This window comes from Panonychus citri, unplaced genomic scaffold (assembly GCF_014898815.1).
Source record: "Panonychus citri isolate SS breed McGregor unplaced genomic scaffold, ASM1489881v1 Contig00134, whole genome shotgun sequence".
NCBI classification, from domain to species: domain Eukaryota; kingdom Metazoa; phylum Arthropoda; class Arachnida; order Trombidiformes; family Tetranychidae; genus Panonychus; species Panonychus citri.
The window spans coordinates 374,254-389,610 of record NW_026515539.1 but is presented as its reverse complement, the minus strand read 5'-3'; the positions used below and the strand labels follow the sequence as shown (position 1 = coordinate 389,610).

At 33.7% G+C, this 15,357-nt stretch overlaps 3 protein-coding genes across 4 annotated transcripts; 2 read left to right on the top strand and 1 right to left on the bottom strand.

Moving 5' to 3' along the window:
* Positions 1-2,179: 2,179 nt before the first annotated feature.
* LOC128391598 (microtubule-actin cross-linking factor 1, isoforms 6/7-like) lies at positions 2,180-11,271 on the top strand. Its single transcript, XM_053351512.1, is given in 10 exon segments — positions 2,180-2,715; positions 2,789-3,514; positions 3,517-3,728; positions 3,731-4,325; positions 4,328-9,024; positions 9,217-9,334; positions 9,764-9,894; positions 9,969-10,089; positions 10,173-11,025; positions 11,150-11,271. Coding segments are annotated over 8 exon segments (6,654 nt in total). The 5' UTR covers positions 2,180-2,715; positions 2,789-2,856; the 3' UTR covers positions 10,295-11,025; positions 11,150-11,271.
* An 8-nt stretch (positions 11,272-11,279) lies between these two features.
* Positions 11,280-13,217, top strand: LOC128391121 (islet cell autoantigen 1-like). The gene is made up of 3 exons (XM_053350969.1): positions 11,280-11,495; positions 11,863-12,996; positions 13,077-13,217. The coding sequence occupies exons 1-3, from the start codon at positions 11,280-11,282 to the stop codon at positions 13,215-13,217; spliced, it is 1,491 nt and encodes a 496-aa protein (XP_053206944.1).
* A 488-nt stretch (positions 13,218-13,705) lies between these two features.
* Positions 13,706-15,221, bottom strand: LOC128391600 (ferritin heavy chain-like). 2 transcript variants are annotated; one of them, XM_053351514.1, is made up of 5 exons: positions 14,940-15,221; positions 14,567-14,679; positions 14,355-14,501; positions 14,131-14,259; positions 13,706-14,019 (listed from the first exon to the last, which is right to left on the bottom strand). In XM_053351514.1, exons 1-5 carry the CDS (start codon positions 14,998-15,000, stop codon positions 13,858-13,860), a joined length of 612 nt encoding a protein of 203 aa, XP_053207489.1. In that variant the 5' UTR covers positions 15,001-15,221; the 3' UTR covers positions 13,706-13,857. The 2 variants fall into 2 exon arrangements, with proteins under 2 accessions (XP_053207489.1, XP_053207490.1); XM_053351515.1 differs by having other exon boundaries at positions 14,567-14,676; positions 14,940-15,217.
* Positions 15,222-15,357: the final 136 nt, after the last annotated feature.

Below are 15,357 nucleotides of genomic sequence, written 5' to 3'. Positions count from 1 at the left end.
TGGGGATTTTTTGGTTCACCTTTTTTAGCATCCAAAACGACTATGGCAAATTTTGAAAAAAATGGCATAACTTTTAGGTCTTTTAATTTATTTGAACCAAACCAAGTCTATCCTAATGCTTTTTACTCAAGCTTTGGATTGACATTTTTTTCATCTCTGTAAAGTGACCAGAAGCCGATTTATAGGAGGAAAAGGCCAATTTTCGACGGAAAATTAACCTTAATTTTGGATTATAATATCCCAGAGGTCAGAACTTTTTAAATCGTAAGAATTTGGTCAACATCATTTTCAACCTTCTACTTTCTGAAAAAGTTACTTTCATGATAATCGTGCTAAGTTTTATACTGAGTTTACATCCTTTTCTGCCCACCCGATATTATGTGAATTTAATTAACACTGATTTTTTAGTTTGGTTTGCTTTTTTTATGAAAATTAATTGTTGCCATTGATTCATTTACTGTATTCAATTGCTGAGTTAATTGTTAACAAGGTTAATCTAAGCTGTATTTAAACAAAGGTAAATCATTCAATGTATTATTATGATGATTAACTATTTTGTTTGCTAATTAGCAGCAAAATCAATTACGATAATGTAATTTTGTAATTAATGTAATATTGTGATGAATTGAATACACGAATGGCATCACAACTAAGGAAGTTAACTAATTAATGAATTTCAGTGTTACCAATTAAAAATACATTTTCTTGTGTTTCCTTGATTGTTGTAGTTAACTAATTGTCGTCTAAATTTTTTACACTCAAGGTAAGACAATAATATTAATAAACTAATCAAAGGTCAAGTAGCTAACCAAATATTAGCAACAATTAACAAACAGAAACAACAACAACTAACTAATCAAAATATACGATAGCCCAAAAAAGTAATCATAAATTAAGATGTAGGTGTAAATTGTACAATTTGTTTAATCATTTTAATTTCTAGTGATTTCTGGTTAATTGATAACCTTGTTAATCAAAAATATGAATTAACAATTAAATAAACTTTGACAGTGAACAATTTGTGACATAAATAACAATTTAAATCAATAAATTGGTTATGATGATGAGCTAAAATTATTGAAGGTCTTGAATAAAATCAATACAACCATTTATGGATTAAACTTAATCATCACAATCAATTGTACAACAATTAAGGTTTTGACATGCATATGATTGTTTCAATTTAAACTAAATTAAATTAAAAAACAAGGTAATCAAAATCTTTCCGGTTTGTTTTGATTCATCATCTTAATCACTATTTCTGTTTATATATGAAAACAAACGGAGACATTGAGTGATTAACTTAATTGTCTTTGTACAATTTAAATCACTGACTTATTATTAACTTAACCTACGCTCTAAATTGTTAAATTACCTTGAACAATCAAGGTAGATTGATCAAGATCAAGACGAAAGCTTGATAATCAAAATAGATTGAATTTAGAATCGGTAATCTTCAAATATGAATTAACTTAAATTAACAACAATCAAATAAATAACAATTAACGAACCAAATAAACAGCACAATTTAACCTTGATTTTAATTTTCCGTCCGTTAAATTAGTGAGTGAGTGTTTTTAATCATCGGTATTAAAAAAAATAGTAAAATACTGATCATCTAAATGCGTAGGAATTAAGAAGTTAGTTAGTTAATTGTTGACAATCAATTCCCTTAATCTTATAAACTTAAATCCAAAGGAAGTGACGAAAACAAAAAGTTCAAAAGTTACATTGACTTTCTCAATGATGGTTAACAATTTACAATTAGAAGTTACAATTAACTACGCTTCTATGTTAAATTGTTCACTTGTGTGTTAGTTAATCATGATTAGTCATGATTAGCCTGCTAACAATTTAAGTAATCATCTTAGACACATAACAAGTTGAATAAAATGTTTACCCACTTTAATTGTTGGATTTTTTTTTCTTGTTTTCTTCCGTTGGGAAAATCAAAGTTCCGATGATTAGTATTATACATTTAACTGTGATTCAGGGGAACTGAATTAACTAATCAACCCACACTAGAATTGGTTAATCATATAGAGAATTAAGAAGAAAAAAATCTCGAACCTTGGTTAAGTGTTTAATCAACATCCACTCATTTTATTTTCTCGAGGTTTGTATTATTATTTGTTTCGCTTTTTTTTGTTGCTTGTTGTTGACATGTAAACGATAATGAAGATGAAGATAAGGAGATGAGGATGAGGATGATGAGAGAGGGAGGGAAATCCATGGTGGAAGAGAGTTAAGGTGAGAATTATCATCATTCGGCTTCCTTGGATTCGTGGGCTTCCCATTGATGCCTTTGGTTTTCTCACGAATTCATCCCAACCCATATTCGAGCCTTTTTTAGAAATTTGTTGTTTATCCTACGAATTTTTTTTCTTCTCAATTATCTTCGTCTTCTTCTTGTTTATTGTTATTAATCATTAATTATAATTAGAAGTTTATAGAAGTTTCAAGTTTCTTCGAATTTCAAATTTCATTCATACAAAATCAAAGTTTTCTAACAAAAGTTTTCCTCTTCCTTTCAGTTTCATCCCAGTTCATCTCGGTAATACATCAGATCTTAATTATTGTGCGATTGTTTAATTATCTCATCATTAATTGTTTCATTCGGTTGTTTAAATTATTTGGGAACAATTTGATTGTGTTCAACTATTTGTTTATCCACAAGGATTTACTTTATTTTATTTTCTGCCTCGGATTTGAAAGGTGAGAGATTAACTTTTCTTGTGTTTAAATTTGATTAATTGTTGTTTAAGTTGTGATTTAATTTCACTTGTAGGGAATAATTTGATTTATTTGGTAAATTGTTCAAGTTAATTGTAATTGATTAACTTCCTCTTGTAGAGAATGGCACCTTCACCAGCTCGTATTACCACTACCCAAGGGCCGAGTCGCAACTCATTTGAAGCGACCCTTAGGTCAAGTGATCCACCGAAACGGACTGGTAACAATCGAGATAAATCTCCGGCCAAATCACCGACTCGATCTATAAATCGAGATGATTATCGACCAGGATCATGGAGACAATCTCGCCCTGAGTCGCAAAGTAGTAACGCTTCATCTAAAATAAGTGCCGCTCGATCAACGCCAATCGAATCGTTAGCATCTTCATCAAAGATAAGCCCAACAACACCCGAACCCAAATATGAAGCAAAAATTTGGGAAAAATGCGGTGAACGGGAATCATCTTGGCCTAAAATGATAAATGAATCAATTGTTTCATCGGAAGCTCCCATTACATCAGCCACAGCACCTTCTCTCTCTTCATCAATGACCAGTAGTCGATCACAACATCGATCACCAAGTCGAGAAAGCGAGAAAAAAGTTCGAATAAATTTAGAACCATTAGGCCAACAATCATCTTATTCTCGTTCATATCAAACCGAGACAAAAACCTCTTCATCAACCAGCAAATACGATGACAAGTCATCACCTTCATCGGGTGAGGTGAACCAGATAACAACCACATCAACCTCTTCAAAAGAGGTCATCGAATGTTCAGTTGAAGTCCCGAAGACGGTTGGTCACTTAAAGACGCGATCAAGAAGAAGCTTCTCAACCCTCGATCGGGTATGTTCAACCTTCCAACTTCACGTGAAATTGAAATCACTTTTCGAGAAGCATTGAAATGTAAAATAATCAATCCCATTTCAGCGGATGTAGTTGACCCTGCTCGTCTTTCACCTCCCCCAACAACGACTTCCGGTTCAAATTCATCTTCCCGCTCAACACTCGACCAGTTTCATTGTATCGAGCACTTGAGAAAGGTTTACTTGATGAACATGGAGGTTATTCAGTTGATGCCGCTCGAAGTAAAATCTCATTGGAGGAAGCCATTGATCGTAGATTTGTGACCTTTGATGATCGTGTTAAAACAAGTGACTCATTGGTAACCCGAGTGATTAAAATTGTACGAACTGAAGGATTGTCACCAAGAGATGAAGTAACTTTGGAACCAAGTTCAATTTCCTCACGATCATCTCCAGTGCGATCATCAATCAGACAAAATCGATCCGTTAGTCCAACTACACGAGCATCGTCATCAGCATCAACATCATCTTCAACTACCGAATCCAAACGGTACCAATCAACATCTTCGACCTCGAAAACAAGAACATCTTCATCTTCCCCACATCTTCAAGCCGCATCTTCATCTACTGGTACCACAACTGCGGATTCATCGATGACCAAATATGAAGAATTTGTTGAAATAGGAACCAACATTTTCTACTGTCCCTCAAGCGACACTGTTTTTGACGAGGTCACCGGCAAACGAACAACTTTGGCTGACTCATTGGCATCTCGACAAATTGATTGGGCAAATTTTCCGTTATCGATACACTGACTGGAAAACCAATAGGCTTGAGTGAGGCCATTTCACGGAAAATTTTAGATCCAGTTAAATACTTTGTTTTTGACGCTAAACGCGGTAAAACTTATTCCTTATCAGAGGCCGTTAAACGGGGACTTTTCATCTTAACATCATCACCATTACTTTTGATGGAATCAGCATCAGCCACATCACATGTAACACTTAATCCAGGTCCACACGAGGAATCAGGTCGATCGGGATCTGGAAGATTAGTACGAGAAACTGTCCAGGTTCTTAAATCTCGAGAGATTTTCATCAAAGATCCTTCAACAGGTCAAGAGGTTCCGTTAGAAGAAGCCGTAAGAAAAGGTCTAGTTGATAGGGAAACTGCTGATCGTTTAAAAGCCCAAGAATCTGCGACAAGTGGATTTTCAGTTAAACGATCGGTTGACCTTACTGTTCATGATCCTCGAACCGGTCAAGAAATTCCCATTGACTTAGCTGTTCGAAAAGGTATCATCGACATGGCCACAGCTGATCGGATTCGACGAGGTGAAGTAATCGAAAACGTCATCTCAACAAACGTTACACTTGTCGACGATGAACAAGAAAACTGGGCTGACATTGTATCGGAAATCAACGAACGACTTGACCTAATAACTGAATTTAAAGCCTTCCAACAGAGTTACACTGCGGCCAAAAAATGGCTCGATGGTATTGACCGACGTTTAAGATCACTGGCAGCCGATTATGATGATGAAAATGATCTGGTTAACATTGAATCTAAACGGACAAAAGTGACCTCATTGAAGCATGAGCTAACATCTCAAGTGAACATTTTGTCAACCGTTGATGAAGCCGCTGAATCATGTAAGGCCAGAATGGAACGGGGTTCAATTGAATACAGTCGGATAGAGCGATTAACCCGATCACTTCATGATCAATATAAATCGTGTTTATCAACAGCAAATGATTTAACCAAACGACTAAATGATTTAGACCAAGCCCGATCTAAATATTACCAAAAATTGACCACAATTGACCAAGAGTTGGAAACAATTTCTCAAGATTTGGATAAATTAATTTCGTCAACAATCAACGTTAATGAGAAAGAGTTTAAATTGAATACATTGGAATCGAAATTGACCTCACATCGATCGACAATCAGTGAATGTGAGGTTATCTGTGATAATCTTTGTCGCCTTTTAACTTCATCAAATGAACAATTAAAGGCTCGAAATGGACTCAATGAAATTGAACGTAAATATCGTGAACTTCATAACGATATTAAAGAGATAACAGTTAATTACAAAGATTTCCAATCATTTGTCACTTTAACCAATGAATTTACCAAATGGCAATCGACAATTGAAACATCATTATCATCAAAATCATCGACAACAATTAACACCAGTCAACAATTGAACATTTTACAAGACGAATTTGAAAGGATTGAAGAGATAATCAAGACTATTCAATCTCGAGAAGTTGATTATGAAGATCTAATTGAATCAGGAAATGATTTAATCTGTCGACTTGAATCACATGCACCCGAGTCCAATATAATCCGATCCAAATTGGCGACAATCAATTCTACCTGGGAATCAATAAGATCATCAGCTGATAAACAAATTAATCAATTGGAAACATGTTTAAGAGAATCAACTAAAGCAAAGGAAACATTGAGAAAATTTAATTCCTTCTTGGATATTGTTGAAACTGATTATTCCAATTTACCTGATGTCACAAGTAATCAATTAACTAACGAGAAAACTTTGTCCTTTGTTGAGAAATTAAAATCATCATTGGATTCTCATCATTCGGATTATTTAATTGTTTCCAAATTACGAGTTACTGGAATCGATTCTTCAGTTAATTTGATTGAGAAGGAGGTTAAAGAGAGTTGCTCTCGATATGAGAAGATCCATCAATCAACAGTCAAGAAAAGTGAACAATTAAGGGAAATGGTTGCTAAATTGTCTTCAATTGGTTCAACTATTAAGCAAATTGCTTCGGATGTTGAAAAATTTGAAAGTAAAATTCATTCAAGTAAAGTAATGACATCGACTACATTTGATTCCCGATTGATTGAGATTACGAAAAGTTTGATTAATCAATCTCATAATTTAATGGATAAAATTGATTCATCAAAGGTTAAGGTCAATGAGATGTCAACGGGTTCAACTGGATTCACCTCATTTACCAATGAGATTAACCATTACAGTGAGCGAGTTAAATCACTTTCATCACAATTAACTTCTCGCTTGGAATCAATTCAATCAGCATCAACCATTGTTGATAAAATTCAGCGTAAATTGGATAAAGTTGAAAGTCAATTAAAACAAGAAGAGATTCATATTAATCGATTATCATCATCGATCTCAACTGATTCAGTTGTCACCCTTGAGAAGCAGAAACAAGAGGTTAAAGAGATTTGCATGGAAAGTGAACAATTAACCAACAATTTAAGTGAATTGTCTCGAATTTTGTCCCAAGAAGAAATGGTCAGTTTAGGTCGAGAATGGGAAACGACTCATCGACATTTCGTTCATCTTATTCGCTCAATGGAATCACGACATTCAACCAATTTGGCGACTTTGGACAAGCGACAGGCGGCGATTGAATTAGCGCTTAACGAAGCTCGATCATTTGAGAAAAAATTGACCGAATTTGAATCCTGGTTGAACGAGACGGAATCTACTCTTGAAAAGATGGAGGAAGCGTCTTATTTAACAGAAACATTGGAAACTCAAATGACCGAGAATCAAAGGTTAGAGGAATCGATTCGTTCCAAGTGTCAACTATTAGATGATCTTGAGAAACGCGGAACCAGCTCAAAACAACGGGAACTTCTTGTCGCCATACGACATCGAGTTAATCGTTTAACTTCAAGGTGCATTGATCGAGGTCAAACTCTTGACAGAAATTTAAAATTAGCCCGAGAATTTGTTGACAAATGGACTTCATTGATTGATTGGTTGACCGAAACTGAAGTTGCTCTTGAAAATCGATCTGTATCATCAGCTAAATCACTTTCTTCTCGATTGGTTGAGACACGAAACAATTACAAGAATTTACTCCGTTCATTTGAGGCCAAACAATCGGTTTATGAATCTACAATGCGTTTGGGTTCATCTTTGAAAGATAAAAGTCCCAAAGGCGATTCTCCAGTTTTCCAACGAATGCTGAATGAATTATCATCTAAATGGGAATCAACTTTATCCACAATTAGTGAAACTTTATCTTCTCTTGAAACTGATCTTAATTGCTCGGATAAATATTCATCTCTTGTTAAAGAACTGGCATCATGGTTACAATCAAATCAAATTACAATTGATAATCTTCATGGTGATGTTTCAATTGTTACCAAATTGATCAAAGAGCATTCATCTTGGTCCAAATCATTATCTTCTCAGGAAGAGAAACTGGTAACAATTAAACGACTTGGTGAACAATTGATCAACAATATCGTTGGATCGGATGAAACGATGAGCATTAAACATCAAATCAGTGATTTAACCCGAACAATGAATGAATTAAAGGAAAGGTCGATTCTAAAGGAGAAAAGGTTGAAAGAATCATTAAGAAAAGCGGAACAATTAGAGGCTGATATCAATAAATTAGTTAACTGGTTAACTGGAATTGAAACTTCTGTCACTAAAATGGACTCGACAATTAGTTTAACTGAAGAAAAAGAATTGACTAAATATAATGAGAAAATTGAAAGTTACCTTGGTGATCTTGAAAGGGAACAAGTTAATCGCGATCGATTGATTGCCGAATGTCAAAATATTTTACTTGATTGTCACCCGGATGGTGAATACACAATTCGTCATTATATAACTGTTATTGAATCTAAATGGGAATCAGTTTCCAATCTATTGAAAACTAAATCATCCAAATGTAGATCAGCTTACAATCAATTAATGGACAAGTTGAATTGTCTTGATCAATTGTTACAATGGATTAGTAGAGCTGAACAAGAGCTTGAAGACATGGAGTCAACACCAATTCCTGATGAAACTGCGGCCATTCAACAGATTATTGAACATTTCGAATCATTCAGATCAAAAGTAATGGTCAAAGAATCGGAATTTGATCAAGTGGCCACCGATTATTATAATGGTAACAATGTCCAACAGCAAAATCAGCGGTCATCAGCTACTCGAACCTCAAGCCGATCAATTTTACGAGTAAAATCACTTGAAGTTTCTTTGTCCTCATTGACCCATTCAAAGGCTATTGAATTGATCGGACGATGGCAGAAGCTGGTCAAGTCTCTAAATGATAGGTTAATCCGGTTACGAAGTAAACACAATTACTTCAGTGAATTGGAAAGATTAAGAGATTTTGATTTTGATACTTGGAGACGTCGATTCCTTGATTGGATGAATGAAAAAAAGGCTAAGATTATGGACTTTTTCCGTAAGATGGACGATGATCATGATGGTAAAGTGAATTATGAACAGTTTATCGAAGGTTTCATCAAATCCAAATTCCCAACCAGTCGAAGTGAAATGTCCAAAGTCGCGACCATTTTTGACCGAAACTCCGATGGTTACATTGATTCAAAGGAGTGGATGGATACACTTAGAGACAAAACCGAAGCGGAGATAATCAAAGATGAAGTTTTCCGCCAAGTGGCTCAATGTTCATGCCGAGATAAATACAAAGTCTTCCAAGTAGAAGAACGCAAATATCGGGTATGTAAATGAGAGAAAGAGAGAAATAATTCCCACTCAACTTATGTTCTTTTCTCCTATTGTAATTAGTATACTTTCCCTTAATTTCTTTTTCTTATTTTGGTCAATTCGAGTTTCGAACTTGTTTGTTTGATTTTTATTCGAATTTCGGTTTTAATTAGTGTTTGTATTTTTCTCTTTTCGTGTTTACAGTTTGGCGAATCTCAAAAATTACGACTTGTACGTATCTTACGAAGTGTGGTTATGGTTCGTGTCGGTGGAGGTTGGGTTAGTCTCAATGAATTCTTGGTTAAAAATGATCCATGTAGAGGTAAGAGTGATTTTTAATTCTACAATTAAATTAGTTTATTGCTTTTAATTTGTTGGCTAATTATAGTCATGGGAAAATGACGTTCATATTATATAACTTTTAGATCAACATCTAATTCAGATAAGCTCAAGAAAATGACTTATTATTGCTGCTCAAAATACTGTTACTTGTTTACTTTGTTTCTTTGCAACGATTTCAAGTTATCTTTTATGTTATCAACATTATTCACTTGTTATTCTTGTGTTTGTTTGTTTCTTATTTTTGTTTATCTTTGATTGTTTTACCATCATGATGATGATGATGTTTGTGTCATGGTTAACCTGTTGATCTTTGTCTTTGTCTTTTCCTTTTCAAGTTTTCTATTCTCCCTCTGATTCTCTATCAAGTTTAATTCTATTGTTTTTTTTTGTTCTTTTCCATCTGAAACAGCCAAGGGTCGCACTAACGTTGAATTAAGGGAACCTTTAGCCGATGGTGTGAGTCAAAGTATGGCCGCTTTCCAATCTAAGGTTACATCAACTTCAACTGAAGGGAATGTCATTTATGGTCCGATTACCAAGGTAGATTATTTTACTTTTTGTTCCAAATTGATGGTTTACTAATTAATTGTCTTCTAATTGTTACTTGCGTTTAGATTCGAGAGAAAACCGACCGAAGTGTCCCGATGTGTACCAGTGTCGATGATAACAGTTTAGAAGATTCTGATGACATTGGTGAATTACGATCTCGTTCCCGATCACAGCCCAGAACTGGAGGTAATAACAATAACATGGGAGCAAAAAAATATTATCAATTGAATTCTAATCACAATTAAATTTATATTCTTCTCAATATTTAGCCTCAAGTCGAGCCAGTGATCAATTATCGGAAGATGTTAGTCTTGATGGATCAAACTGCCAACACTCAACCCAACAACAACAACGATTTTCAAGAATTGACAATAAACCCCGATGGCGATAATGATCAAGTTAATCAGGAAACGAAATTATCACTTTTTTCAAAACAGTATTTCCAATGACGATCACTAATCCAATTATTATTAATTTCTCATTCAAATTGATCCATTTAACTTTATTATTATTATTTTGTCACAATTTCTCATTTTTTATATCCAATATTTAACTAATTATTTTGTTGTATTTTCATTATTAACATTTTACAATCAATTGATTCTCGTTTTCACAAGAATAAAGTTTTTACATTAGTAATCAATTAAATCATCTTAATAACAATCAAAATCTTATCAAGCTAAACAAGAAGAGTCAAAGAAATTAACTAATCACCAGACAGAATTGAATTATCAACAATTGTTCAATCACCACTGAATTAAAAGTAACCATATGGTTCATCAAAATAGAATAGAAAAGTAGAAAGGGAAAGTAAATTCTCTTTCTTTTCCACTGTCGCTTTTTCTTTCTTTTTCTTTCTTTTTTTCGATTTATTTTATCTTCGCTTTTATTTTGTTTATTTCTCTCTAATTGTAACGTGTCTTGATTAAAATCTTTTTTAATTAATTACATTTTTCTTTTAATCATCATTTTCTAATCAACTAGTGCAATGATCTACAACAATCAATTTTATTACGATCATTGGAAACTAATATTTACGAGTTGATCTTGAATAAGATTTTCTCATTTGTTTTGTTTTTCTATTGCAAATCTAATCATCACCATTATTGTTATTTTCTTCTGGTAAGATTTAATTATTCTTTTATTTTTGTTCTATTCTAATTTAGAATTTCTATTTTCATCTAGAGATATTAAATTCTATTCCTAATTTCATATATTTCAACTCTCTCTCTCTCTTTCTTGACAGGTTCCCATTTGCTGGTCTCATCTTCCAGAATTCTCTGTGTGAATTGTACGTGTTACATTTTGGATCAATATTCTTTCCACTTATATTTACCATATTAACCATCAAGAGAATACATTTAACACCATTGGAAATGTCGGCCAATGTCGCCCACAGTTCTAAGCCAGGAATATCTGGTCAAGAATTTGATAAATGCGTTGAAAGAGAGGACAGAAGGGAAGATGATTCAACCTTCTTAAAGATGCAACAAAGCTATTGGGAAGCAAAACAAGCGTTTATTAGTAAATTAAGACGCAAAGAAGATGATTGTGTTGTCGCTTCTGATGCACCTTTAGATGCCAAATTAGAGGTAAGATCAACCTAATTCCAGGTAGAAACAGTTTCAGGCGTGTAGGCGATTTAGTAACAGTTCAATCAATTGGTTCTCTGGTGGATTTGATCATTTGTTTTGCTTTTTTTTGACAAAAATTAAGCTCAGTGTTTGTTCATCTTGTTTCTTACAATTAGTGACGTCTTTTGATTAATTTATTATGTTTTTGTCGTTTTATATGTTTACCTTACCTATTTTCTGAAACCAGATCTTTCTGATTTTTACTCAGTTCTCATGAAGGGGAAATGAAGATTCTTTTATTGCAGATTATTGATTGATTAATTTCAATGTGATTCTTTTTTTTTTATTTCTCTTCTCCATTTTGTATTCTTTGTCTTTCTTTCAGCTTTTCCGCTCTATCGAGGAAACATCTTGCTCTCTATTATGTATATTGGAAGGATATCAAGATCGTCTCTGTACTTTAGCTCATGATGAAAATACGACCGGAAGGTTTCTCAAAGAATGTGGTAAAATTGATAAAACTCGAGCTGGTAAAATGATGACAGCCTCAGGAAAGACTTTATGTTACACGGCTCAGCAAAGGATTCAACTGAGAAATCCTTTGGTTAGACTGTACCAAGAAGTGGAAACCTTTCAGTATCGAGCTATTGCTGACACCATGATGACCATTGAGAAAATGGAGAAGGCTCGTATTGCCTACAGAGCTGCTCTTCTCTGGATGAAAGATTTGTCCCAGCAACTTGATCCTGATACATACAAACAGTTAGAAAAATTTCGCAAAGTTCAGGGTAAAGTTAGACGAACCAAGGCTCGTTTTGATAAGCTCAAATTGGACACCATTCAAAAGATTGATATGTTAAGTGCTTCTCGGTGTAATATGTTCAGCCACGCTCTAGTCTTGTATCAGACAAATTTTTCCACTTTCTGGGAAAAAACTGCCAAAGCAATGAAAGCGATTTCGGATAATTTTAAAGGTTATCAACACTACGAGTTTAATTTTCTTAAGGATCTAACAGAGACTAGTAAAAAATTGGCCCAAGAGGACAACAGTAGCTTCACTTTGGGTAAAATACTTACCGAAGGACAAGCGGATAAAGATTCACTTATTTTCTTTGGTTCGGAGTATCATGATGAAGATGGTGCGAGCGGTGAACCTGATGGTGGTAAATCAGCTCATTCCAATCACCATAAGATAATTGATCCAATTGGAAATACCGATGACGATGATGATGTTAAGCTAATAGATATGGATCTCTTCCAATTGCCAAGTGAACCGGGTAGAAAGCAACGATTTCAAGACCTTCTCGATTCCCAACCTCGATCAGATGATGAGAATATACTGAATGATATTTTCTCAATCCAGTCTATCAAAGAACAAGCAATCCCACAACCATCTTCCTCATCATCGATTGACAGTTTTTTCCCGAGTCATCTCATGGAATTAAGTAAACAAGTATCATCCAATTTAATGGCTTCTGGATCAACCTCAGCTCCTGATAGTAGCTCATCTGAAGGAAAGGTGAGCATTTTCCTATCTTTTTACTAATTGATGATATAATTTAAACAATTTCTCTATTATTTTGTTTTCTCTTCTATCAGAACAAATCCAAAAATTCTGGGTCAAATCAAACGAAGGACAATAAGAGAGCCGATTGGTTCAATCTCTTTGCTGAACTTGACCCACTGGCCAATCCGGACGCCTTAGGTTCCAAAGGAAAGGATGACGAAAGAAACTGCTGAGAAAATATTGTTGAAAATAGGATCGAAAATTTAAGAAAAAAAGTAATTTCTATGGTAAAACTAAGTGAAAACGCATCAACCTAAATCTTAATCAAATTAAATCAAATCACATCCCAATTTGCATTCCATGGAAACGTATACATCAATCATAATCATTAGAAATTATTTTCTACCTTTTAATCCGAGTGTAACGTTTAGAAATGATAATAATAATTATTTGGACATTCTGGTGTTTACACCCAAAAGAAATAAGTTACAAAGATAATCTCTGATAATATACAATTGCTAATTAATCACCATTCGTAATTAATTGTGACAAAAATAAACGAAATGTGAATTCTGTTCATCATGAAATGAATTCCCAACTATCCTTATATTTGTGAATATATTTTCAATTCCACTGTTCTAATAGATAATCATGTTAATCTAAATTCACTTGTTAATTATATCACAAAATGCGAGTTGCAATCAAAAAGTGACACTTGGAGTAACGTTTGAATTGGTGTGTTTTTTTATTGGAAAGGATAAAGTGATTCATTATTTCATGTGGAAATATATATTAGTCTAACTATTATAATCATCATCATCTGTGACAAAATCATCATCAAGAGTAATCTCATCAATTCCGTTTCCGAGATGTTTAAAGTTCATCTTTACCAACGGAACCAGCTAAAAGTTGACGATCCAATAGATATTCACCCATCCCTGAGTCCATTTTGGAGATGATGGCAACCAAACGTTTAAGTTGGTTAATTGAATCAATTTGTTCCTCCATGAATTCAGTTTCAAGAAAATCCATCAACTAATCAATCGATGAAAATCCAAAAAAACGCAGAGAAATTGATGAAAAAAACTTTTTTCTGCAACTTTTTCTGTTCGCCTCTTGAAACAATCAATCTAACATGATACTTACATGGGGATCTTTACATTCGTGTTCAGCTTTGTAATGAACTTTATGAATTTCGTTGTTGATTCGAGTCTCGAGGATCAAAGCATCTTCAAGTGCGGTTTTACCATCAGGCCAAGTATCTTTGGTTGGCATCTAATTGAATTAGTTAATTTCCCAATCATATTAACAAATGGATCAAATTATTTTCCCTCTTGAATGGATACTTCAAATTCAATTGCGATAATTACCTGAACATCAAATGTTGATACTTTGGCTCCTCTTCTGCTCATGTAATCAATTAGCTTACGTGCATGATCATTTTCCTCCTTTGAGGATTCATGGAAAAATTTGGAAAAACCTTTTCTAGCCACAGAATTAGAACCAAAATACGATCCCTAATTGACATCGAAAACAATCAATCAACAATTAAAATTGATCAGGAAAAGATGCTGATAATTACCATGTTAAGATAGACAAGACTGGCTTGTAGCTCCTTGTTAATTTGATTTTGTAAGTAAGTGATACAATTATCAGCAATCAGATAGCGATCCAAATTAGGACGGAGCATCTCTGCTTGAAAAAAGGAAAGACAATCAATTTAATACAACAGTTAAATTGTTCCAATTAAACATTTCTGGACCCACAATCAAAGGCTTAACCACAATCATCCAAATGGAAGGAATCAATTCACTTATCAATAATTATCATGGAAACAATCATTTGATGGTTAATTTAACGCAAGGATAATCCGAAGTGGTTTAATTGTGATGATGGTTTGATCACTCAACTAATCAGTTGATTCAGTTTGTAAATGAACAAAAAAATTTACTCACCATCATTGTGAACACATTCAACAAAGATCAGAAACAAAGCCAATTTAAAAATATTGTACATTTTGTTTTATGTCACGTTGATTAATCAATTCCACAACTTAATCAAGTTAATTAACTAACTTACTGGTGTTTAAAGTAACAAGTGAATAGCGAATAGTTGATCTAATTAAAAGAGCGATGTAAAAGTTGTTGATTAGTTAACTACAGTAGAAATTGATTGTAAAGATCAATGAATCAGCACAATCAATGTTCAACAATCAAAATCCAAGAGGAATTAAGATGTTAATTGACTTCTTCAATTTAATAAACTGGATAGAGAGCAAAAAAAAGATGATTAAAATGATGAGATTATGATTAATCAATTGTGAAGTGGTTAATAAGTCAATGAAATTAACCTTCAATCACTGTAACAATCAAT

What these genes read in the sequence shown, in the direction of transcription:
- LOC128391121 (XM_053350969.1), top strand. Translation starts at nt 11,280, where the DNA reads ATGTCGGCCAATGTCGCCCACAGTTCTAAGCCAGGAATATCTGGTCAA. An exon ending in CTTTAGATGCCAAATTAGAG is followed by an intron (nt 11,496 to 11,862) that starts GTAAGATCAACC and finishes TCTTTCTTTCAG; the next exon opens with CTTTTCCGCTCTATCGAGGA. An exon ending in GTAGCTCATCTGAAGGAAAG is followed by an intron (nt 12,997 to 13,076) that starts GTGAGCATTTTC and finishes CTCTTCTATCAG; the next exon opens with AACAAATCCAAAAATTCTGG.
- LOC128391600 (XM_053351514.1), bottom strand. Translation starts at nt 15,000, where the DNA reads ATGTACAATATTTTTAAATTGGCTTTGTTTCTGATCTTTGTTGAATGT. An exon ending in TATCAACATTTGATGTTCAG is followed by an intron (nt 14,260 to 14,354) that starts GTAATTATCGCA and finishes TAATTCAATTAG; the next exon opens with ATGCCAACCAAAGATACTTG. An exon ending in ACGAATGTAAAGATCCCCAT is followed by an intron (nt 14,020 to 14,130) that starts GTAAGTATCATG and finishes TCGATTGATTAG; the next exon opens with TTGATGGATTTTCTTGAAAC.